General features: G+C 36.1%; 2 protein-coding genes across 4 annotated transcripts in view; one reads left to right on the top strand and one right to left on the bottom strand.

Annotated features, from left to right (window-relative positions):
* Positions 1-25,996, bottom strand: part of LOC113239715 (peptide transporter family 1) — a 33,002-nt gene that overhangs the window by 780 nt on the left and 6,226 nt on the right. Inside the window, exons 2-12 of one of the 3 annotated variants that reach the window (XM_026476841.1) lie at positions 14,382-14,460; positions 8,397-8,538; positions 8,099-8,185; positions 7,529-7,803; positions 5,947-6,029; positions 4,613-4,777; positions 4,381-4,506; positions 3,945-4,067; positions 3,407-3,750; positions 1,173-1,392; positions 373-609 (exon numbers count right to left, since the gene is read on the bottom strand). In XM_026476841.1, the coding sequence (XP_026332626.1) occupies positions 373-609; positions 1,173-1,392; positions 3,407-3,750; positions 3,945-4,067; positions 4,381-4,506; positions 4,613-4,777; positions 5,947-6,029; positions 7,529-7,803; positions 8,099-8,185; positions 8,397-8,538; positions 14,382-14,460 (1,881 nt within the window). Of the gene's footprint in view, positions 1-372; positions 610-1,172; positions 1,393-3,406; positions 3,751-3,944; positions 4,068-4,380; positions 4,507-4,612; positions 4,778-5,946; positions 6,030-7,528; positions 7,804-8,098; positions 8,186-8,396; positions 8,539-8,905; positions 9,005-14,381; positions 14,463-25,996 lie in introns of those variants that run through there. The other 2 variants (XM_026476922.1, XM_026476998.1) reach the window with 2 other exon arrangements.
* On the top strand, positions 1,467-3,305 carry LOC113240152 (venom carboxylesterase-6-like). Its single transcript, XM_026477419.1, has one exon. The coding sequence runs from the start codon at positions 1,512-1,514 to the stop codon at positions 3,228-3,230; it is 1,719 nt and encodes a 572-aa protein (XP_026333204.1). The 5' UTR covers positions 1,467-1,511; the 3' UTR covers positions 3,231-3,305.

The raw sequence follows: 25,996 nt of genomic DNA, 5'->3' as shown, positions 1-25,996 counted from the left end.
GAGTATATTTTTCAGAGAAAAAGAATTGTTTTAAATATATTTATGCAGATAAACGTTAGTAACCTTTATTCTTTAAAATACAGCCATCTATCCGGTACAAACCCAAACCCGCAAATGATCCGAGCAAATGTTTTTTGTGCAAGCAATACATCCGGACTATCTTTGGCATTACCCTCTAACATAATGCCATATCTTATGATAGAGACATGTCCATGATAATGCATCTGGGTTATTTGTAACTTTAGATAGCCTCCACAAAGCGTATGCAAATCTATTTATTCTCATACACAAGATTTCTATGCATTTTACCCCTATTACATTGCTGTTTACACGAATTCCTAAAAATTTAATCAACGGTTGTCATAAACATACCTGAGCATTCAAAATATGTCCTTCAACGACAAGAATAACGACCAAGTTACCAAAGGCGACAGTGAGCAGCCACATTGCCTGCAGCACAGACTTCATAGAGGCAGGTGCTTGCGTGAACGAGAACTCTAAGCCGGTGACGGAGAACATAACTTCACCCAACGTGATAATTATATACTGTGGCACCAGCCAAAGGATGTGTACTGAATTCTCCGGCGTTATCATTACTGGGTTTGCCCACTGAAATGTCATTTCAAAGTAATTTCCATCGTGCACTTCCAAATTACACACTAACAACACTGCATTGTGTTATATTGTTAATACCACAGCTATGCAAACCAATCGAAAGAAGTCTTAGGTAGTCATCATACCTATCGACGCGTAATCGGCTTGAGCCGTGTTTTGCCATTTGTCGCATTAAGCCGATTGGCTGTCGACACCACTTTTCAGCTTAAAGACGTCTCCCTTTTGCTGGGCACAGACCTCCCTAAAAGATTGCCACAATGATATATCGTATGTAGGTAACCAGCAAGATTAGCTGACTAATGAAACTAATGTTTTTTCAGTTATTCTGCGAAGCACGTGGACTCAAGAAGGGAGCTGTCAGTGCAGTTCGAAACTGATCGGCGCCGTTCGGACATCTTCTGTCTCCTGACGCAATAGGAACCGTTTGGACGTCTTCGGGAGTGTTCAATCGTCGGCGGCGCCGCCGTACGACTCGATCGAAGGTTCGTTGGAAATGAATGGACATAAAGCTTTTGAAGATAAGTGTAGTGACTCTAATAGATAGAATAAATACATACGTATGCTCTTGTAGAATCTTCATATACGTTTATTGCGAACACTGCGCCGGCCTCGAAGTTATAATCACTTATGACCCGTGTTTTATCCACCCAGATATCATACTTTCCTTTTTGTATTTGCTTTTGTTCCATGTCGTTGCTTCTTATACTTAGTCTGGTCACATTTTTATTCGCATCATCTACTCTTATCGTCGCGACACTATTTAAATTCGATAAGAATCTGAAAAAAATATGTATTTCATTTACATGAGTTAGTAAACACTTGACAGTTGAGTGAACTTAATTTATCAAGAGGCGATAATGAAACTCGGTTATTTTCTTCTCTTCTAGCGCACCTACATGCTGTACAAGCAAAGCATGTATTATCGATTAATGTTGATTATTGCGTCTTGCGTACAAATTCAAACAGTGCAAGTGAATGTGAAACAGGGAACGGTGTTTGGGACAACAGAAGCGACAGTATTTGAGCGGCGTCTGTACTATGCATTTTATGGCGTGCCATACGCACGACCTCCAGTCAGGGCGTTGAGATTCAAAGATCCCGAACCAATAAAAAATTGGAAGCGCCACCTTGACGCAACAAAACAATACCGTGGCACGTGCGCACAGCCACACATTGTTCACAAGCATGGCATCTTCGGCGTCGAAGATTGCCTTTATTTGAATATTTACACTCCACATCTCCCCAAATCAGAAAATGAAGTATTGAAACCAGTTGCAGTTTGGATCCACGGCTATGCTTTTACTTCAACTTTTAGTCACATACACGGCCCCGATTTTTTCATAGAACATGATGTAATTGTCGTTACTTTAACACACAGAATAAATGTATTTGGCTTCATGAACGTCAAAGAAAATAACACGAATATGGGCTTGAAAGACATCGCCGTAGGATTAAAATGGATTAAAAGTAATATCGGACAATTTGGCGGTGACAAAAAAAAAATCACAGTGATAGGAACAGGTTCAGGGGCTACTTTTCTTTCTTTGCTTTTAATGTCCAAATATAGGAAACTATTTACAAAAATGATACTGCAGAGTGGTGGAGCTTTCTCACCCTCAATATTTCAAGGAGATGCAGAATTCGAGAAATTACGTTTCGAAGAAGAACTCAAGAAAATTACAATAAAGGATGTAATGAAAGCCACCACTAAAGATATAGTCGCAGCATCACAAAAAGTGTACAAAAATATAGATGTGATAAATTTTCAAAAGCCGTTAGTCCCATTTTCACCGATCGTTGAAACAAAATCTAAAACGTCGATAATCTCAAAGAGCCCAGAGATTTTCTTTTCTAATAAAAACAATTTAAACTTAAACATATCGATTATGATCGGTTTTAATAGTCAAGAAAGCATATCAGAAATTATACCATTTCTTCGCAACCCATTCTATTTGAAATCGTTTTCAAATTATTTTAAATTTATGATTCCGTTTCGAAGCGATTGTAGTTACAATTATACTACAAGCCAATACCGCAAAATTGGGGCACAAATAAAGAATAAATACTTTGCTGACGGTATTAATGAGAAATCCATAGAAAAATTTATGAAATATTCGTCTGACTTGCATAAGTATCCTGTCTATAAATTCATTAGATCCTATTTATCTAATCTTCGTAATAAAATGTTTGTGTATAAATTTAACTACGTGGGCAAATTTAACGCAATGAAGGCTACATCTGTAGCTGGAGCTACCTTTGCGGTAAAAGGTGCCGCAAGTGGGGATGAAATATGTTATTTATTTAACTGTGAACCGCTTTGGGACAATTATGTAAATATTAGTAAAACCTTGTACGATCAAGACAGAATATTTATAAAAGAACTCACAGGATTATGGACTAATTTTGTAAAGTCTGGTGATCCCACGCCACCATCGCAAACCAACAACTACATTTGGCTGCCAATGACCCAGAAGGATGATAATGTTCTGCTCATTAGTAAGACGAGAACAAGGATCACTAGGTCTAATTTGGAGAGTAAGATGCTCTCGTTTTGGAATGAAATTTATAAAACGTATTATAAGGACTGTAAAGAAGACCTTCATGAAGAACTTTAGCATTATAATAATATGGTGATGTCGTCGATATTGTTACCATGAATTGTTCAACGTAAACGATTTGTTCAAAAGTACCGATCTAAAAATTTTCTACAGTTCGTTTGGAACTAATATCATTGCATACAATCAAACTAGTATTTTACTACTATTATTGAAATTTTGTTTAATTTACTCACCTTATTTTAACGCCGTTCATAGCTTTGTCATTATCATCCACAAAGCTAATTAAATCGTTACTGCTAATGAACAACGAGGTATAGCCCTTTTCCACAACATGGAAATTTCCAGAGTACACAATTTTCTCACATGCGGTGCCTGTGTCTCCTTTGATATTGTACGGGATTTCTACAGAATTCTTCACTGGGATGTCTAAGTTTTCGTACACAGAAAGAGGAGGAATAGTTGTCATATGAATTTCTTTGGTGAGACCATCGGATATGTTTAATTTAAAATTACAATTGAATCCATTGTAAACTCTCAATTGGCCCAATCCTTCTGAGAGCGGTGTACCGTACGTCGGCTGGAATGTATAACAATCTTCAATTATTACAAGCCTTCAACAAGCACCCGCAGTCTCCCACAAAAACCATGTTGATATCTCAGTAATAAACATTGCGTGTGTTATACTAGTGACAAAGATTTTTGTGGAACGAAAATAAAACCATTTTATTTAAAATATGACGTGATAACTCAGTATAAATTTTAGCAACGTACCAACAAGTTCAGTTCTACTACGCCGGAGATGACGAAAGCAGTGGCGGCAAGGAAGCCACCCATGATCATTTTATGTAACGGCCTTCTTATTATTTTGCACCATTCCAGGAATGGATAAATAGCCTGAAAAATAGAAAACAGGTAAAACTTGTTTTTGGGGAGGCAATTGTTTCTGCTCATGTGGTCAGCGAGACTTTACAGTACCCGTATATTGATTTGAGTGATTATTTCGTTACAGAACTAGCTTTTTGTAATTCTTAAACATTTCTTTGTTTATTTAAGTCAACAAAATCACCAGTTTATGTTTGGGTATTGTAACGAGAAATAACAAATAGGAATATAAGCAACAAAATACCTCTACATACACACACCTTATGTATAAGCTCAGCTACTAAAGTTACCAATAAAAGATTATAATATAGAATTGTGGACTTACGATTTGACAGAGAGGTATGAAGATTAGAATGAGCAACGGGTTAAGCACTTGCATCTGGTCTGCCTGAAGTGTCCAACTGCCGATATCTTGTCGCATTCGGTCTGCCTGGAACGTCCACCTCGAGCCCTGCCATAAGCACACGGGAAATCTTATGTGTGTCTCATATAATATTCAAACAACATATAATGGCAATATTGAAAGTATCTTTATCAAACCAACTACCAATGTTTACCTGTTGGTCAAAAAGCGCCCAGAAGATGGGCAGCGGGATAAAGAGGACTAGCACTCGGAGTAGACATTTGATATCTTCGATCAGATTGCGATCGTACTTATCGTCGGCGTGGTCCAACCAGTGCTCCCGTTTTTCCTTCGACTTGCAAGACTTCACAGTCGCGTGCTATTAAAAATAATGTAATGAAAAGTTGTTTATTACATATTTTTGAATGCTTATCAGAAATGCCTTTTCTGTCAAGGAAAACATCATAATGAAACCTAAGTATATGAAGAGTCCAGGGAAAACCATCAAAGTCACTTAACAAGAATTTTAGAAAAAAAGAATTTTTAATTTGGAGAACTTCTAAATATTGGTGACTCCCACAAATACTACCTGAATGCTGACATAAATGTATGTAACGTTATGTAATCCATTTTAACTAAAAAACATTTATAAATCATTTTTTAACTTATCTACCATTTAGTCGCAAGCATGTTTATGATTAAAGGTTAAAACTAATTTTACAGGACATTGAACCTTATTAGCCTTTTTCTGATTTAGGCAAAATAAGCTCAGCCTTTACCGAACTGTATGGCAGTTTTAACTCAAAAGCATTCGGGCAGCATGCCGACTATGGCTTAAACACTCTCATGAGAGTAACGTATCTCCTCAACAGATTAAAATGTTATACTTATTTTTTCTATCTTCGCACCGCTACGCAATAACATACGCAAACACCTTCTTGTCATTGTTGAACAAATTAACAAATTCGGAAATAAACTACACTCATTATCAACCGAGCTCAAAAAAGGAGGAGGTTCTCAATTTGTCTGTATATGTTCTGGTGCGTATAATACGCGATTACTCCGAAATTTGTGAACCGGTTTCGATGATTATTGTTGTGTTGGATAGGACCACCTCTAATTGTGGCCAATTCGGGGATGAATCCGGTTTATTGAATTTTACCCACTTTCCGTTTAATAACACTTTATACATGTAATTAATTCCATTGAAAATAAAATGTTACGGTGACTAGAGCTGATCTAACGATGAAATGGCAGACAAATGAGAGGAACCCCTCAACAGTGTAAAGCAGCTACGTTGTGTTTGGGCTCATACGGTTAGTTCTGACGACGACTTCCATATGCGTTTCAGATACCGCGGTAACAAACAGCGAAAGCGAATAACAAAACTTTTGAGGATGGTTTTTTTATAAAAAAAAGTTATAATTATTTACAAAAATAAATCCAAGGCAAAGTAAACGAATAATGATGTGTATATGTAGGTACTTAGTGCACATTTACTGTAATGAAGTGCTGTTTAAAGCTCTCGATAATAAATTTACTACTAACCCCGATGCAAGAGCAGACCTGACCGATTATATTCCCGGAGGGATTTTTCACAATGTACATATAATGGCCAAGTGCGAAGAAAACTGTAATAAAACGAATATATTAAACAAATGCATTGTATACTTCTACATAGGGCGCACTATAAGTTTCCGAAACTGGCCACTTAAATAAAGAATATTTAAAAAGTAATTACAACATTTGAAAATGGAACTCTTTGGCTGTAGAACACAGTTTGTTTCATCTGACTGTCACTTGTTTTTACATTATGGCGTAATTTTAGAAATTGGTTGTCAACATCACCATGGATTTAACTCGTGAAAATTTTCGTAGTATGATTTTCTACGACTTTAAGTGTAATTTAACAGCTCAGTGGAGTTTTCTTCGACTTCAAACTGCTTTTGGTGATGAAACACCATTCAAGACGACTATTTATAGCTGGTTTGCAGAATTCAAATGCGGTCGTATGAATCTCAGTGACAAATTTCGTGAAGGTCGCCCGTCCACTGCTGTGAATAACAAAAACATCGATGCTGTGCGCCGTATGATCAAAACAGACAGGCATGCGACATACCATGAGATTGGGGCATCTTTAGGAATAAGCATGAGTCAAATACAATCAATACTACACAAACATTTGGGTGTGAAAAAGCTGTGCTCTCGGTTGATCCCACACAATTTGACCGAGGCTCAAAAAATGGATCGCGTCACTTGGTGCAATGCCATGCTTACCAGATTCAACGAAGGGGCGTTAAATTTGGTGTGGGACATAGTAATAGGTGACGAAACATAGATGTATAGTTACGATCCCAAAACAACAATGAGACTTTCGAGATGACCCGAAAAAACCAAAGTGGCGCGCGTGCAAAGTGCCTTTAAGCAGATAATTGCTTCTTTTTTTAATGAAACTGGACGTGTGGCTACTGTTGCTTTGGAGAATCGTTGTACCGTGGATAGTGATTGGTACACAACCATTTGTTTGCCGAAAGTTATTGACAAACTCCGTAAAAATAACCGTAAACAAGTATCATCTTGCAGCATAATAATGCCAGTTCTCACACGGCTAGACAGACAAATGAATTTTTGAAGGTGAACAACGGTTGAACTTATGAGCCATCCCGCGTACAGTCCCGACCTGGCACCTTGTGACTTTTATTTATTTCCACAAATTAAGAACCAGTTACGCGGTCAACGATTTTCATCATCTGAAAACGCTGTCGAAGAGTATGAAAAATATGTTTCAGAAATTGTCACAGAGGAGTGGCATAAATGTTTTCAAAATTGGTTCATTTGTATGAAAAAGTGTATTGACGCTAACGGAGAATATTTTGAGAAAGAATAAATACATTTCTGACCATTTATAGTATTTTTTTCTTATTTATTCCGGAAACTTATAGTGCGCCCCTCTATATGTTACGAAAGAACAATGTAAATAATACACCGTGCAAAACATGTAAATTTTAAAAATAGGATATTTAATGTAATAAATAATGTTTGTTAAAGTTTTGATAAATTTGAAATATGGTATTTTAGATGATGATGTGGAATAACTTAATGTAACAGTTTTAAATAATGACATGCATACCGACAGAAATAACCATGAGTATCCCGGGCACTCCAAACGCTAATGAATAGCAAGTATCTTGTCCAAAGCAGCTAACTTCAGCTCTTAGCATCGGCGTGAAGAACGTGGATATAAGACTTCCAGCATTAATAGAGAAGTAGAAAATCGAGAAGAAATACCCAAGGTACTTCTCTTGCTCTGGCAATTTGAACTGATCTCCTCCGAACGCCGAAACACAAGGTTTTATTCCCCCCGTTCCAATAGCAACTAGTAATAGAGCCAGAAGTGTAAGCGATCTGCAAAAATATTGTATTTATTAAGTTTTATTTCTTACTATTAAGCGTTGTTCCTCAGTATGTTTACACGATACATTAAACTACTTACTCGTAGTAAGTGCCTTATCAATCTTAAGTTATGTTTTATTAACGGGACAGAATCAGAGCCGACACCACAATTTATTAAGAACAGTCCATTGCGTTTCCCGTATTGGTTCATTAGGAATCGAACTTAAGTTCGCTATATATATGCCATACAATGAGCTGGTCTTAAGACCAATTCCGCCGAGATAGCCAAAAGTCGCTAGATACTCACAGCCCAGGCAGGTGTAACGGTGGTATGGCTGTAATGGAGATGAGGAAACTGCCGCAAGCGTACACGGACGACAGGTACAGTATTGTTCTGAAAATAGATAAACGTGTCATATGATGAATGTGTAGATATTTTAATTTACGTTTTACTGTTGATATATTTCATAATAAAATTAAGGGCTACTAATATTTTCTTTAAAATTTTACGCACTTTATGTACTTCTGTATGACATGACATATGTCACTTGAAGAAACCGACATAGCAACAATAAAATGTATTTCCTCTAAGAATTTCCACTCACCGGTATCGGCCGAGCCATCCGTCAGCGATCATGGCGCCGATGACGGGAAAGAAGTAGGCAAGCATGGTGAAGGAGTGGTAGATGACGGTGGCCCCATCGTCAGAATACCCCAACATGTCACGCAGGTAGAGTGACAGGATAGCTACGAACATTCAGTAAAATTTTGCTTTTGCAGTGAATGGTTATCAGGATTGATTGGATTGGTATAGACTTAGTTTAAAATCTTTGCAAATTCTAAACAATCGTTACTAGTACACGAAGTCGGCCCATTGCAACCTCGGGACTTCACATCTATATATATATAGGTATATCTATAATTTATTCGCAAAATAAGAAATAACTTCCATGCAACTTTACGTAATCTTTACAAAACAAGTCTTATACTTGCAAGACAAAGTGTGAAACGTGCATTATCGCGGGGTTGATTTATTATTTTGCATTGTCTAAGAATAAACCTAAAGTATTATTGTTTAGATAATAGAAGCGCTATAAAATGTGCTACACTACACCCAGATCGAATATAAGATTTGAATACTCATTCTCTTGATAATAACAATAATGCGTCTTTATTCTTCATTATTACATCATGATTTATTAGTTGTATTATACTTTCCAGGCTCCGTAAAAGAGACGTTGACAAATCCTTTTATAGACATGTGAGATTTCATAATCGATAAGACACCGTAAAAGGAGTGTTCGTTGTTTTCATTATACCTCATTAGTAACGTGGTGGCCTAGTCTACTATGTTCTGTTGTACGGTCAGTATCAGATTACGGCATTTACGTTAAAAGAGACCCATCAGCTGGGCACATAGTATCAACATTATAGTGCTCTGCTCACCATGGCCAAACTTAGTTTTCATAACGTGAAGGTTACCTTGTAATGCCGTGGATCAAACTGTGATAGTGGACTAAACAGATGCAAATTTACTGAGATGAGGTCATCGTAAAACTAAATAAGTACCGATTTCTCCGTGACCTAAACAAAACTTCAATGCATCGACAATGACTTCAATCTTTGAATTTATTAATTCGTGCTAGTAGTGAGTCTTGCAGTCATTTAGAATCAAGAATCATACAAAATTTCGTTCTCAATACATCGTCTGAAATTGCAGTAGTTTTGCCAATATTAAAAGTTTTACACCAAAAAACCAAATCCCGTCGGGAAAAGCACAATACGGGGGTCGTTGTACTGAGTGCCCATCAATGTGAAAGCGTTTATTTGCGCAATCTCGTTTCTGTTCTGAACATGACGTTAGTACATCACGTTTGCAACAGGTTATCGCAATGTAATCAATGAACCCGTATTAATAAATATTAATAATTCCGTATTAATAAAGTGCGAAATTGATGTTAAGATTCTTACCCCTTTCAGCACTAGAAAATTATATTTTATGATTGGTGGATTTGATGTTACATTTTTTTAGCATTTATGCCGTTAGTAAAAAGAAAAAATACAAAAAAAATCTTCTCTCCCAAAACCCTTGCAACCCCAAGCATGATCATGGCATCGTCGATTCGTCGTCAAAATACTCAAGAAAATAATCAAAGGGTGAGCGGCAAGTTCCAGTCGTAGGGCGAGTTGGGTGTCTACCACAATTAATTGATCCCTATCATCATATGACATTTGCCTCCACTTCCTTGATCTATGTGACGACGGTGCGTCAGCCGAACGACTTCGCCTTTGTGATCGTGAACGTTCCGAAAGAAGTATGGCTTCGAATAGGTGATGATCAACCACGACTTTGGTGAGCATCACGGCTACTTGAACGGGTACTGTTAGAAGATCGAACAAGACTGGAACATAGAAATGACTGTGAAGAATTCGGAACCCTCTGAAAAACGACTGGTCTGGCCGGGTTCCTACGCCAGTGATACGCCTTTGCTCTCGCTGGGGTTTGTGGTTAGCTGCAGAGACGGACATGTTTGTCTGCCCCGGCTGGGTGTGGCCGGGGCGTCTGTCTCGTGAGCAGCTAGCGCGTCTTAGTAGCAGTCTAGTCGAAGCGTCTAGTCCTTTAAGTTGGAAGCTATGTCCGGACATTGTCGTAGGACACTGCAAATAACATCTCCGACCCTAGCCCGGAGAGCTAGTAGAGCTAGATATCCTCCAGCCGCTTAGGTTATTGGGAACTGGAGAGCTCTACCACCAGGGAGGAGATTTGGTAGCGGACTCAGAGTCGACGGCTTAGCGGTGGCAACCGCTAGTTGTGTAATGCGCAACGGGAAGTGAGTGAGCCTACAGCTCCAGTACCTATCTGGAAAATAGGGAGGGTACTGTACGTGCACTCGGGGAGGCTCACCCGAGGCACTAGGCTCTCGAAGAACCGGATGAAGTCAAGTGACAGAGGTCTGTGGCAACCCTGTACAATGGCTGATCTGGGGTCAGAACCTGAACTTATAAGGTTCCTGTGCGCGCACAGGTTATAGTGCCCTTCTCCTATACCCTCAAGGTCGGTAGGGATGGTCACTATAATCAAAACTAGCGTAGAAAAATATGGGGTTGGTCTGGGCTGGTGAGAGTTTCCGAAATTTTAACAAGTCACTGTTTAAGTATTGTTTATGTAAAATATAACATATACTTAATAAGAAAATGCACCATTAGGTCAGAAAACACGAAATTATGAAATTTAAAAAATTTTGCTTTTGACCTCCCGTCCGTCACGTACACGCCTACACTTGTCGCTCTCGGTACAGGTGTGTAACCCTAGAACACGAATGCACAAACGATCGGTGTCGGTCCGACGCGGTAAACTTGAATACTTCTATATCGAATTTTTTTCAAAGTTGAACGCACTATCGTATCATTCTGTGCTGTAAGGGTTATTAATATCTCGTTTGAACACACATTACTTAATAATTACGTATCATTTGAGACTAATCAAAATTAGCGCTGCTCAATGGCTGCCGTAGAGTACCGTCTCAGCCAATACATATTTTATACCGGACTTACGAGCTGTTTTTAATACGGGACTAAAATTCTTACGTAATAGTATTGTTAGCTTTTATTGTATTTTTATATCTTAGACAAGTAAGGTATAAATAAAAATACAATAAATAAATGTTGCTTATACCTACATAGAATAAGGCTTGGCAGCACCACTTCACACATTCTCGTTGATTTTACGGGTAAGTATATGCTGCTCGCGCGATCGCTTGGTAGTGGAATGTAATAACTTTCAATGTGTATACTCCGATCGTGATATCCGTTTCATCTATTGTAATAATGTTTATTTTTGTCGCATCCGGTCGCTCGATCTGAGTTGTCTACGACGCTTTTGTAAGTTAAAACTTTGACAGTTAAAATAAATTATTCAAAAACAAAAAACTTAATAGGTATCATTTTGCGAAAATGGGGCATTTTACAGGAATTTATTTATTTATTAAGTAGGAAGGTACTACCACTTCATATATATTACAGCATTTGAACATTCAACACACAGTATTACATCTGATATATATTCTGGAAATTACGCTGTACATAGCAGGTATATGATATTTATGATTCTTTTGCATGGTCAGGGTGGAGTAAAACGTCATGCGTGCTTAGTCGACGTACACATTGAAGTTTATCAGTGTCACTTGCCAAGCGATCGCGCGATCAGACTGTAGTTACCCGACCATTTTTACGGTCAACATTTAAAGAAACTTTGATCGACTTCGTCCTGAACCTTCTCCTTAGACGCGTCATGTGATGTATGGCTCTATGTGGTCGTCCGCATTGAATTACAATGAAATGCGCCGAGACATGAATTAATCGAGAGAAAAAGTCAAGTAGTTAACATAATACAATTGGTACCAATTTTAATTTATATGATATAAGATGTCTGTCTGTTCAACTAAGACGGATTAAACTGCAATTACACTGTTTAGTAAGACATAAAATTTACAAGTTACCAGCACCATATCAGCATTTTGTTGTTTAAACATTTACAAGGCGTTATCCGAAAAAGTGATTTGTTTTCGCCATGTTTTTAAGTAGTACAAAAGTGGAAACTAATGCACGGAACGAAGATAAATAATGTCGTAATCCAATTTTCAAACTTTTCACAACTGAATTCGTATTCTGGTATTAAATAGTACCATCTATGTTAATTAATTATATCGCGAACAAAATCAAATACTTCTGGATTCAGAGGCAAAAAGTACCTGTAGTAGTAGCGGTACCTAAAAAGTAAGTTTTGTCTGTAACGCGACTAGGAACTCAGACAGGTTTCGGTCGGCCATTTATTGTTCTGTGTGTCGGCCGAATGTTAAAATTCAGGATATGGCTAAACAGAGAATCAGCTGTTGTAGTAATGCGTAGTTCTAAATTCCACATAAAAAGTATGTGGAATTTATATTATATAAAAAGTACTAGGAGGAAATAAGATGACTAGAATAAAGCACGCAGTGGCATCAAAAGTGTGTACATATGTGTATGCTGTCATGTCACAGGGAAAGTACAAGTGACCACAGAGAAAAGGAATAAATGTTTATGTAATAAGTGTGACGCTAGTTGATTGTCCTTAATAAAAACAATAAGAGCAGACAGTTAAGAAAGAGCGTTCTGAAATCCAAATAAGTGTGGTTTTCATCTCCCAGGATTTTGTCCGCTGAAGCCAAGTGGGTTGAAAAGGACATGGGAAAGTAAAGAGAATTTGTTACACATTACGTACAATATGAAGTAGAACAATCATATCAGAAGTAGAATATAAAATCATTAAATATAGAAGCGCGTACCTAACTTATTAAGTTATTGAATTCAAATGCCTCCGTGGCCGAACGGTTACCATGCCGGACTTCCACGCAGAGGTGCCAGGTTCGATTCCCGGGCCGGGAGAAATATTTGTATGGCCTACATTTATTTCTCTCGTGAGTTTGGGTGTAATTTGCGGTTGTCTAACTGTGTCCATGGCACCCCCGACATAGGGTTTTCCCTAGTGCGGGGCTATGTTGAGTGTGTGCATTATTATTATTGAATTTGTATCAGCAGGCAACTGTTTGCTTACTATTGTTATTCTAATTTCTATTATGTTGTGCACCTTTTAAGACAAAATAAATACAAAACAATAAATTAAAAAGAAATCTAAACAGTCTTAACACACAATGTTTGATCAGCGTAGTGTTATAAAACAAAATAGTAAACAACAAGTAATTTTAAATTAGAAAAATAAATAAAACAGTATGGACTCAGAATAATACGCCATTTTCATTGGGTTTTCCACAAGTGTAAAGCGGCAAAATCAATAAGTAAATTGACTCAAAAAACCTTCACAAAATATCACCGTCCAAGTTTGAGTTAAACGCAGATAAAATGAGAATGTTCTGAACGCTGACGCGCTAAGATGATACAATCTTGCCTATCACCACTATGTAAATGGTCATTGGTATATAGAAACACTTTGTTGCGAATTCATAGTAAAATGTTCTGTCAAAAACGGCAGGCCATTAATTTTTTCAACTATACAAGGTTATTTGTTATATGCTAAAACCTCGCAGGACTATATTACTATCATAAACAACATTTTTTGTTCTATGACTTTTTATAAAACGTAATAAATTTAGCAAAAATAAGCTTTCAAGTTTTTAGAGTACTATTTGACACTTTAAGATCTCTATTCAGTTGTAACAACGACCTGGGGGCTCTCGCTCCTGCGTTTTGCATCTTACTGGTATTGGCGCTAACGCTTTCTTTTGTTTAATTTATTTAAATATTTTTAGTTTTGTACGAAATTAAAATCTGACGAATAATTCTATTCTAATATCATGGAACAAAAGGTGTTCGCTATGAGACAGCAATATAATCCTGGTTGTTAGGTTAGCTATAGAGGTTATTATTATTTTACAAATAACCCTGTATATCCACCAGATTTCATCCAATCCTTCTTCTTCGTCAAATTCAACTGCTTCGGTGTAATTAAATAAACAATACATGGAAACATTCCTGCAAACGTTGTTATCAAAAATATTACATTGGGAATTTACATTATACTTGAAAAATCTTACTTCGCAATCCATAGTAGGAAAATCTTTCGCAAAACTCATTTGCGACTATAAACCCGACTGCCTTTGGATACGGTAGTTTCTGAAACAAACATTTTAAATATGAAATTTTAAATAAATTAGTATCTGCATATTTGAGTAAGATAACTATTGCCTTCTAAGTAAATAGATATCTTGAATAAATAATGAAAATACACATGAATATTTAAATAACTTACTCTACGGGGCGTTAAAAATTTTCTTTAAAAAGAAATTACACCTAATATGTGAAAGTTTGTGTAGCTAAATGTAATGAGGTGTGTAAATGTAGGACATCACTAAAGTCTCATCTTTTGGTAAATAAGTAAATTATTTTATACTCCAAATTCGCTTAAACTTTTCAGTGACCCGGTCTGTTATACAAATCAATAGATTCGCGCACACGATTTTCGTTGCGTATTGCGTTGCGAAACATAGCGTCTATGCCAAGAAAAATAAACACTAACTTGCAAAAATATGAGTTTCAATACTGATCTGTAATTGATAAACCACAAAGTATTTCTAAATAGGTACAGCGAAGTTCACTTATTTAATAATTAATATTGTAATTATGTTACTGTAACAAATTAAATTATTATTTGTTTTCATTATTTTCCTGTTATTGTAATTGTAAAAATAAAAAAATTAAGACAAATAATACATAAAATAGTAATAGCTAATTGTTATAGTGTGTTTTACTAAATACATAGGGCGCACTATAAGTTTAGGCGAGGGCTATAAGAAAGCAGAGGCTGTAATTTTCAAAGCGCACGTATGTCATACGACGTTTTATAACATATTTGCGAGGAAATAAATAAGACTCTGACTTTCTTAAACGAATAAATCTTTAATTACTTGTTAAAGCAGTTATAGAAATTTGAACAATTTTGAAAAAAAAGTGATTGTTACGTTGCCAGTAGGCATTTTTAATGTTGTCAAGTTATTATTATTAGTTACAATCTCCCCAGTCTCTCTCTCACTCTCTTGAGTGAAAGTAGGAGAAACGAGACCACAGAGTTCTGCAGTCGGTGGCGGCGGCGGAGGCGGTTGCGGCTGCGGCGACGATGGTGGAATGTACGCGTGTGTGCTCGTAGATGGTTGAAAGTCAACACTTGACTCCAAATTTATGTGCCTTGTAATGCGAGAGCTAACTTCTTCTTTATTTCTTGTCAAGTCTTCTATGTATCCTTCGGCTACATTGCTTGACCGCCATCCTCCGTGGCGTTTTAGTGTCAATAAGTCCGCACCTGAATCGGCGAGCAATGTGTATTCATGTGCTTGAAGCAAATTTAAGAAAGTGGCAATTTCTTTCGACATATCTCCCAATTTATTAATGCCAATGGGTTGGTTAGTGCATCTTCCATTTTGGTAATTTTGAAAAAATCTGTTGGAATTAGCTTTTGTTGAACGAAGCGCTTCGTATTTCTTCACTACGTCGTAAAAAGGCCCCTGTATTGTGAACGACCTTGGAATTTTATTTTTTGTGTTTTTGACCTGGACAAGAAGAACCCGCCCATGGTTCTCGACATCATTAGTTGTTATGTTTGCCAACTCTTGACGTCTGCATGCACCATTTATACCGAATATTAATACAACCTGAAAAGACATAAAAAGAACGTATAAACACCTATATTGTAAAGAAATACGAAAGTGAAAGAAATTAATAACAATAATTTAATTTCAACTGACCTTTGTTGCCAAATATCGCCAATCCGGAGCTTCTTTTAGGAACTTCTTGATATGGTCAGCCGAAAATACTTTCAACTTTTTACTTACATGGCCATCTGAGCGTCTTTTTAGAAATGCTATCAAGTTGGAGTATGACTTGATATCAATACCATGGTTTGTTTTCATAGTGCTTTTTAGCATTGAATAGTAGCACCACAATGAGCTTGGCTTATGTTTTTGAGAAAGTTCCATGAAATAGGCTAAAAACACATTTTCTGAAAATGAATTTGCATCTATGCTTGTTTTCCATATGATGAAATTTTGATACGCTTGTAAGTATCTATCGGTCGATTTTTCAGGTAAGAGGCTTAGAGTAGCCTTTTTCGCTGCGTTTAAGACTTGTGGCGGTGTCAAATTAATAAATTCATTACTACTTGACGACATTTTCAAATAAAAACAATACAGCGAAAAGAAAAAGCGCGCCAAATAATTTTTATAACATTTGCTCGTAAACTGACTGAAATCACACCAATTTCAATATCGTAATGTATTTCATTACGCACTTGTGCGTTACTGTAATGTAAAACGCACAAGTGCGTTATTGTAATGTAAAACGCACGAGTTTTTTTTAATAAAGTAACATGCACGGTTTTTTAAGATGCTCCGTCTAAAAATGAACGATACTTTTTTAAATCTTTGCAAAGAGTTTTTATGTTAGAAAAGTGGTCAATATTTTATGAATAAAATTAACTTTGGGAGATAAAATATAGTAAATAAACATTTAATTCTTTCATTTAATTAATTTTGACAATAAATTACAACCATTTATCTGTAACAAAAACACAAAAATATTAAATTACTTTATTAGTAATACTGGCTATTTTTATACCTTTGCCTAAAAAAAAAACGTTGATGCGCGCGCATGGCTAATTTGTGGACAAGTAAAAGTAATTACAACATTTGAAAACGGAACTCTTTGGCTGTAGAATACAGTTTGTTTCATCTGACTGTCCCTTGTTTTTACGTTGCGGCGTCATTTTATAAATTGGTTGTCTACACCACCATGGATTTAACTTGTGAAAATTTTCGTAGTATGATTTTCTACGACTTTTTCGACGACGAAATTGTTTTTGGCGATGAAGCACCATGCAAGACGACTAGCTATCTATATATATAGCTATATATATATATAGCTGGTTTGCAGAATTCAAATGCGGTCGTGTGAATCTCAGTGACGCATTTCGTGATGGTCGCCCATCCACTGCTGTGAACAACAAAAACGTCGATGCTGTGCGCCGTATGATCAAAGCAGACAGGCATGTGACATACCATGAGATTCGGGCATCTTCAGGCATAGGCATGAGTCAAATACAATCAATACTACACAAACATTTGAGTGTGACTCAAATGAAAAAACGGATCGCGTCACTTGGTGCAATGCCATGCTTAACAAAGTCAACGAAGGGGCGTCAAATTTGGTGTGGGCTATAGTAACAGGTGACGAAATATGGATTTATAGTTACAATCCCAAAACAAAGCAGCAATCGAGCGTACGAGTCTTTCGAGATGAGCCGAAACCAACCAAAGCGGCGCGCGCGCAAAGTGCCTCTACGCGGATGATTGCTACTTCTTTTAATAAAACTGGACACGTGGCTACTGTTGCGTTGGAGAATCGTTGTACCGTGAATAGTGATTGGTACACGGTAATTTGTTTGCCGGAATTTATTGACAAACTCCGTAAAAATAACCCTAAACGCCGTATCATCTTGCACCACGATAATGCCAGTTCTCACACGGCCAAACAGACAAATGAATTATTGAAGATGAACAACGTTGACCTTATGAGCCATCCCGCGTATAGTCCCGACATGGCACCTTGTGACTTTTATTTATTTCCAAAAATTAAGAACCACTTACGCGGTCAACAATTTTTATCACCTGAAGAGGCTGTCGAAGAGTATGAAAAATATGTTTCAGAGATTGTCACGGAGGAGTGGCATAATAGTTATTTTTGATATAAGTGCGGAAAGTTAGTCATTATTCACGAGGCTCGAGGCTTCTTGGCCCGAGCCAGAGGCGAGGGTCAAGACGCGAGACAAGTGAAAATGACAAATCCGCACGTGTATCAAACGACGATTTTTAATACATTTGCGAAAAAACTACATTGAAAGTAAAATAAAACAGTATTTAAAAAGAACTCATTTTCTGCTAGTAAATTAAAATAATGAAATACAACCACTGCAACCATTATTTAAAACTCTATGGAAATATAGTTCTAACGTGCTGTTTATTTTCTGTAATATCGGTCTGTAACCACTTTTTTTATTATGAAGTCCTGGTACTTTTGTTTAAACTTCTTTAGGAACCCGTGCACGGTAGTGAGATACAATTTATCTGTAATACATAAAACAAATATATGCATAAAAATCTCGCCTGTCACCCATTCAGGGGTAGGCAGAGACCTCCACTCGATACGTTCATTATATAGTATTTGTAAATAAATATAAGTTTTAATGAAGAATGACTTACGTCACAAAGCACATAAATATTAAATAAATATACAACTTCTTTAGTTCTGTGCTTAAGATTTGAAACAATAGTAAATTAAAAAAAAAATGGAAAAGTAAAAACCACTAGTGCGAAAATTCCAACTTTCGGCACGATTTGTAGTGCGAAAAATACCACGTTTTGAGCAACTGTAATAAAAATGTTTTTAAAATTGGTCCATTCGTATGAAAAAGTGCATTAACGCTAACGGAGAATATTTTGACAAACAATAAATTCATTTCTGACCATTTATAGTATTTTTTCTTATTCATTCCGTAAACTTATAGTGCGCCTCAAGTATCGTATATCCTTCAAGACAATAAAATTAGCAAAGATCGTATTAAAAAACATGTACTTGATATCAAGCATGGGTAGATAATATCACATACGTTGGAAATTGGTGAAATTACAGGCATATGGAACTTGTCAACTTATGTATCAGGGTGACAGGCGCAGTGGTAGTGCCCTTCAGATCTTTGCGAATTAAATGCTCTGAGGATAGATATAGGTACTGAAAATGTATAAAGGTATTTACCAGTACTAAACAATTCAACTATTAGTTGAAGTCGTAAATAAGTATTCGAAAGTTAATTGCAGTAAGCTGTTTACTTTTATTCTCAATAATAGCTGTTATACAAAGTATGTATTTTGTCGTATAATTTCCTACGTTTATAACTACAAGCAAACTCGTTATTGTCATGTTTTTACATATTATTTGTTGTTTGTAGGATTTTTATTTTGGATTTATTATGTTACTTTTTTTTTTTAATTTATTTATCTAAAATTTATTCTCTAAATTACTACAATGTATCTAACAAATATTTCTTTAATTCATTTTTTATGTAACTTTTATTACCTTGCAAACATTTTAAGTGTGAAGGAAGATCATTACATAATGTTGGAATTAAATAGTCCTTCGTCCTTTTTCCATACACATTGTTTGTTTTAAAAATCTCGTACCTGCCCGCTGCTTGCCTTGTTGGATAGTTATAACGTTTTGGTACTTTATACTCATTACTTGAATATTCTTGCAGCATTTGATAAAGCATAATTTTTTTTTTCTGCGGGAATTATGTTACAAATTTTAAATAATATATCATAATTATGCATTCTTTTACACTCACTACGCACTTTCCTATCGGATAACAATTTTAAGAACCGTATTTGTAATAGTCTTACTTTGTTAAGTTGTGTCACGTAGGTAGTACCATACGTTCCCACACAATAATTGATAATAGATTCTACAAGAGCATGATAGAGAGTATACAGAATCGCACGAGGATTACAATAGGCAAGCATATTAAATCTACCTAATATCTGTCGCAGTCTAGTACAAAGAACATCTACATGAATTGACCAATTAAATCGATCATCTACCATTGCTCCCACATATCTATAATTACTAACTTGCTCTATAGCTGGACAGGTACAAGCAATGCTACCGCGATGCAGACACTCAAATGAGTGACCTATCAAATGCAAAGGTTGTACTACTGTTTTCTTCCTATGCCCTGAACATATATGCATGAATTTTGTTTTATTTATATTTAGAATAATCCCATTATCATGTGCCCATCTATTCAGGTTATTAAAGTCTTCCTGTAAATTTTGTAGCAATGGGGTAAGGTCTGGTCCTGTACTCATAAGGCATGCATCATCCGCAAACATATAACATTTACATTTTTTAATGACATTAGGCATACTATTAACGTGGAGAATGTAGCACAGTGGTCCAGTCACAGAGCCTTGAGTCACGCCGTACCTTATATTTTTTAAGTCACTATAACATTCATTCACTTTAGCTACAAAAGTTCTATTTTTTAAGTAGTCAGCAAACCAACTTAATAATTTTCCGCGGATTCCACTAGCATCTATGGATTTCAAGAGGGTTTCGTGGTCTAAAGTGTCAAATGCTTTTTTGAAATCAATGAAAAGAACTAGTACATGATATTTTTTATTTAGACTAAGGTTTATTTCGTTACTGAATTTTGAAAAAAAGGAATTTGTGCTATTGCCCTTTTGAAATCCGTATTGCATCTGATTAATTACCTGATTTTTTTGTATATGCCCAGTCACCTGACCCACAATCACCCGCTCTACTATTTTATTAACAGAAGGAAGAATAGAAATCGGTCTGTAATTTCCGGGATCATTGACCCTTCCACTCTTGTAAATAATATATAATAGGATAATTGAGGTTTTTAAGGCGTCTGGGTACAGTCCCAAGTTTACAGACGTATTAATAAATTTAGCTAAAACTGGGCTTTTAAGATTTTTAATTGATTTTAAGTCACACATTCTTATTTCATCGATTCCTGGCGACTTTTTAGAATTTAATGAACCTATTACTTTATCCACCATTCTAGACTCAATAGCCCTAAAGAACATTGATTGGTTTGCTTCAGAGACATAACTGTCTCTACTTAACAAGGTTGTGCTACATATGTGTTTAATTTTACCTATTTCCTCAGAGTATGTACATGCAAAACTATTACATATTTCCTTAGTACTACAGTCACTTCCCATATTTTTTATGATAGTATCATCCAGACTGCAATTTTCTTTACCGAGCCATTTATTCATGACATTCCAAAGTTTTCTACTATCTTTGCCGGCATCAATTATTTCCTGTTTTCTACTAATGTTCTTGGATTTGTTTATAAATTTCTGCGTTTTATTTCTCCACCTGTTATATTCTAATCACAAAATACAGTTAATCAAAATACTACTTAATCAAATATGTACCTATGTAAAATCGTCACGGCACTATATGTTGGCTTCGACGGAATTGGTTGATAACACCCAACAATAAATGAACCGAAACCAACCTGTGCACACACACTCCATGAGACAATGCTTTACATCCTCAGGAATTCCACATACTTCGTAATTCGGTGAATTCACCTTCCGCATCAAATACAAACATTTGTTTAATGAAACATGTCCTGATGGAAATCTATCTGCGCTGACAATTTGAGCACTGCTTAATTTTATGTGGTCAAACCAAGGAACACGAGCTGGCTCATTTCCCGGGACTTCATATAAAAAACTCCGTCCAATGAAAATGGAACTAGCCCATAAAGTTTGCGACCACTGGTTCGTCCTGTCACTTAATAACATTAAAAAACTTCAAACTTAGTTTTTTAACTTTAGATGAACTTTGGTGGCATAATTACTGGCATTAAAACTGCGTTGTAGACTGTTACGGTCTATAGCGTCTATGCTGAGTCAGAGCCATTTGAGCACAAAATTATTGCAAACTCAATGGCAAACTCGATCTGTGTATTGTTTTATTCATCTCTGTAAATGCTGTATATACGTGATTTATGAATGTGTACGAATTAATGTTCTAATTTTGTTAAAAAAGTTTTAATGAACTAAAATAAATGTTTTAATTCAATTTTATTCATTTTGTACGAAAAAACTTTTTTATTATATTTGGCCAAAGACTTCTCTTGTCCCGATTTCTTTCCCATACAATAAAATCAAATTTATTGGAAACAGTGTCTATTAGCATTAAAAAAAAATTAGGTAATTTTATTAATTTTGAATGAAACATATTTTATGAAATTTGACCAACTTGGGCAGTCCCGATTCTTTTCATCCCGTACAATGAAATGATCCCTTCATGAGTCGATAAGCATTAAAAAAAATTTGATTAATTTTATTCATATTTATGGACAACTCACGTTTGACCAAATAATTGACATAGGCCAAAAATGTTTTCGTAAAAAAAGACCTAATGGTTTCTAAAACAGTTTCCTTGTATCTTCTACGGTTTTCGATGTCCCACAACTGACCAATTGAAAAAAAAACACTGTATACACACGTTTTAGTAGCAGTAGAGCTTCTTGTGAAGAGCAAGCAGTAAGTAATGTGAGCATTACTTTGTTTCGGTTTTGGAGGGTGAGGGTGCTGGTGAAATTACAGGCACATGAGGCTTTTCAACTTATGTCTCAAGGTGACGGGCACACTGGCAATGTTTATCAGATCTGTTCGAATTAAAGCCCTGAGTGGCTCTGCATCTGTTATGGACAGATGTGTCGCTTACCTCTTACCCGTATATAGTCATTTTTAAATGATTATGTACGGCAGTTTTGTAAAAAAATTATAAAATATTATGGCGAACTAAGATATCATAAAACAAGTAATACTTATATTTATATACCTAACTTAAAAGTTCATTTGAAGGCTGCATAGGCGCCTGCACCCGCTCAAACATAGACATTTTCAGTGTCCGTGGGCAGATCGCAACGAAAACGAAGAACATTATCCATATGTATAGTAAGTTTATACTAGTATATAATTAATAAATAAATAACGCACACACTCAACATAGCCCCGCACTAGGGAAACCCTGTGTCGCGGGTGCCATGGACACACACATAGACAACCACTAATTACACCCAAACTCACGAGAGAAATAAATGTAGGCCATACAAACATTTCTCCCGGCCCGGGAATCGAACCTGGGACCTCTGCGTGGCAGATGGTAACCGTTCGGCCACTGAGGCAGTTAATTAATTCAAGTCAAGTAAAATCAATCCACGATCAGAGACCACGATCACCAGTGACCATCTAAAACAAGTCGGCTTCTAATTCATAATCACCCAAAAATTTGTGTTTTAAAATTTGTACAACTTATTTTGAAAGGTAAATTGAATTGCTTATGAACTAATATACGCTGAGATTTTATACACGATTGTTTTCTGCGAGCGACTAGTGATGATAAGAACAGGAAAATTGGCCTCGCTTTCATTGTTCGCTTAAAATTGTTTTAATTATTTTTAATAACATATAGAAATGGAATAACATTTAACAAAGAACAATTTTGGAACTGTCATAATGTAAGTGGACCTCTTTTTTCGAGTCTACATAAGAACGAACCATCATTGCAATTATCTACGAATCTCCATTTTATTATAAGTGTAGCGGACTGTATCAATGAGGTTCGGTTGCTAATGAAGAGTGAGCAAGACCAAAGGAAAAGTAAACTTACAGTATAATAACACCAACAAAGTGAAGATACGAACAAACACAAAGAAAACAATAACAATATCAAAGAAAAAGGCGTCAATAAGAAGTAGGTACAGATAAATTTAAAATTTCAATGTAAAACTAAAAAGACTTACAAAAACACACAAAAATATTTGTAGCGACTGCTGAGATTTGCCACAATAAGGATGAAAAAACTTAATCGTACAAAATGTACGTGTTGTTTTCGCAAGCTATAATTAACAGCTGTACAAGTGTACTTATATTCTATTCTTCAGTCAGCGTGTGCGTATGCAAGGTAAAAATACAATATGTATTTATTTAAATTAGCCGTCACTTTTTTCAGAAAACAGGTATGTTAAATATGTAATGAAGTATGTTTCATACATGGTCACTATACGATATGGTTAATATGACATAGCAGGACACAACAAACAATTTCCTAAAAGGGAAAAATATTTAATACTTTTACGTAAGGACTGTCTTGTTCAGAATTAACTCACAAAAATTTTGTCTCATTTTGGGTTATGAGATATCTTTTAATTGTTTCTCACAAATTTCTAACGACCGTTGTACTGACCTGTAGAGATTTAAATTTTACGTACAGCAATAGTATAATATTGAATTTCACATATTTAGAGTTGCAACACTATTGTAATAGAAGTGCGATATATTAAACTTTGATCCTATCTGTTTTTAAGCATAGCTTGTCATATCATGCACCGCCTATTAATTATTCTAAATCCCTCCGGTTGACCGGTAGAGAATGCCTAATGGCATTAAGTCCGCCATTTGGACTGTTTTGTATGCAATACAGTTTAATAAACAAAATGCGACTATTTCGTCTTGTGATCGTGTAGTTTTCAACGTGCAATATAAGGCCTCATAATAGTTCGATTGCTGACAATAATAATAAATTTATTTGCATTTATATTCAACGAATGTCTTTAGGCCACAAATGCCACGCTTATATGCTTGATCATTGGTAAAAAAATTGACAAACTGGCGACAACTGGCTCAACGACAAAATCGCCAAGGTTAATTAAAGTTAACTGGAAGCGCTTAAATTATCGGGCCGGCCATCTCTTGTGAAGAATTCTTGCCGAACTGGAGGCAGCTGCTGAGTGGACGGTAATCTTAGTCGGGGCCACACACCAATTAGAGGCATTCGCTTTGGCAATTCGGCAACTCGCGCTTCACAGCCTACCTTGACTCCTCGTAATATTGTCAAATTCTTGAACAGGCACAAAGGACTACACACTACTGTATAAGTAAACCAAACGTTCACACTTATTAACATAGAACAATGAGCCGAATAGTTTTTATAGCTTTCCGTACCTACTCTGGTAACGAAACAAAATCAATCGCAACGGAGAATTGCTAACGCAGTAATATTCACCATCAACTACACTGGTTACCACACACACATAGAAAAATCGAAGGTTCATCGTCCGTAACGCAATGAATGTAAACTTAAACCGTATTACATCATAATGAGTCAATGAATTGAGAGGAATCCAGTCGGTAATACATTGGGCGAATGGCTAAAGAATGGTATAATGCTTGCGACTTGAAGGGGCTACGTAACTGTACCATATTATTATGTGATATTATCGTATCTTTGATGAGATACACTGTAATATTCATCCTATCGACATGTAAATATAAAGGTGTTCTAGTTAGATTGTTGTGTTATTTCGAAGACTGTGCTTCACCCACTGTAGTTCGAGGGATTGTAGATTGTTGATAGGCAGTGTAAGGTTACCTTTACCAAACTTATTCAAAATGTGGTAACTAATATTATAAACGCGAAAGTAACTCTGTCTGTTACATTTTTACGCCTAAACCACTGAACCAATATTGATGAATTTTGCTACAGAGATAGATGGGACCTAGGAAGTACAGTTTCGCCACAACACGAAATCTTTAGGGATGTGAATTAGGGGCTGAAAGTTTGTATAGAAAATCAATACATACTTAGTGCAATTGTTAGCTCGCACAAAACGGTATTGAAGGCAGCAAATTACCAAACTGTAATAAAACGTAGGATTTTTACTATGATTTTTACAGCGATGGCAAAGAAAACCGTTTTTGCCGATCGTTTCCCCCTTTATGTTCCCTTTTATGTATTATAAAATTGAATACTCCACAATTATAGACACTTATCGGTACATGAAGTGAAAACAAAATTAAAACAGGTGCTAATGAACATGACAAACGAGGACACAGAGTCGTTATAAATACTTGTTCCTATAAAATGAAAGGCGCTCTACAAATACTATTGTATTGTTCTTATAATAAATTTGCGATCATACTCATAAACGCGCGCGCACACACACACAAAGAGAGAGAGAGAGAGAGAGAGAGAGAGAGAGAGAGAGAGAGAGAGA

This window comes from Hyposmocoma kahamanoa, unplaced genomic scaffold (genome assembly GCF_003589595.1).
Source record: "Hyposmocoma kahamanoa isolate Upper Pololo Valley unplaced genomic scaffold, ASM358959v1 100021, whole genome shotgun sequence".
Lineage (NCBI taxonomy): Eukaryota > Metazoa > Arthropoda > Insecta > Lepidoptera > Cosmopterigidae > Hyposmocoma > Hyposmocoma kahamanoa.
This window is presented reverse-complemented; position numbering and strand designations above follow the sequence as displayed.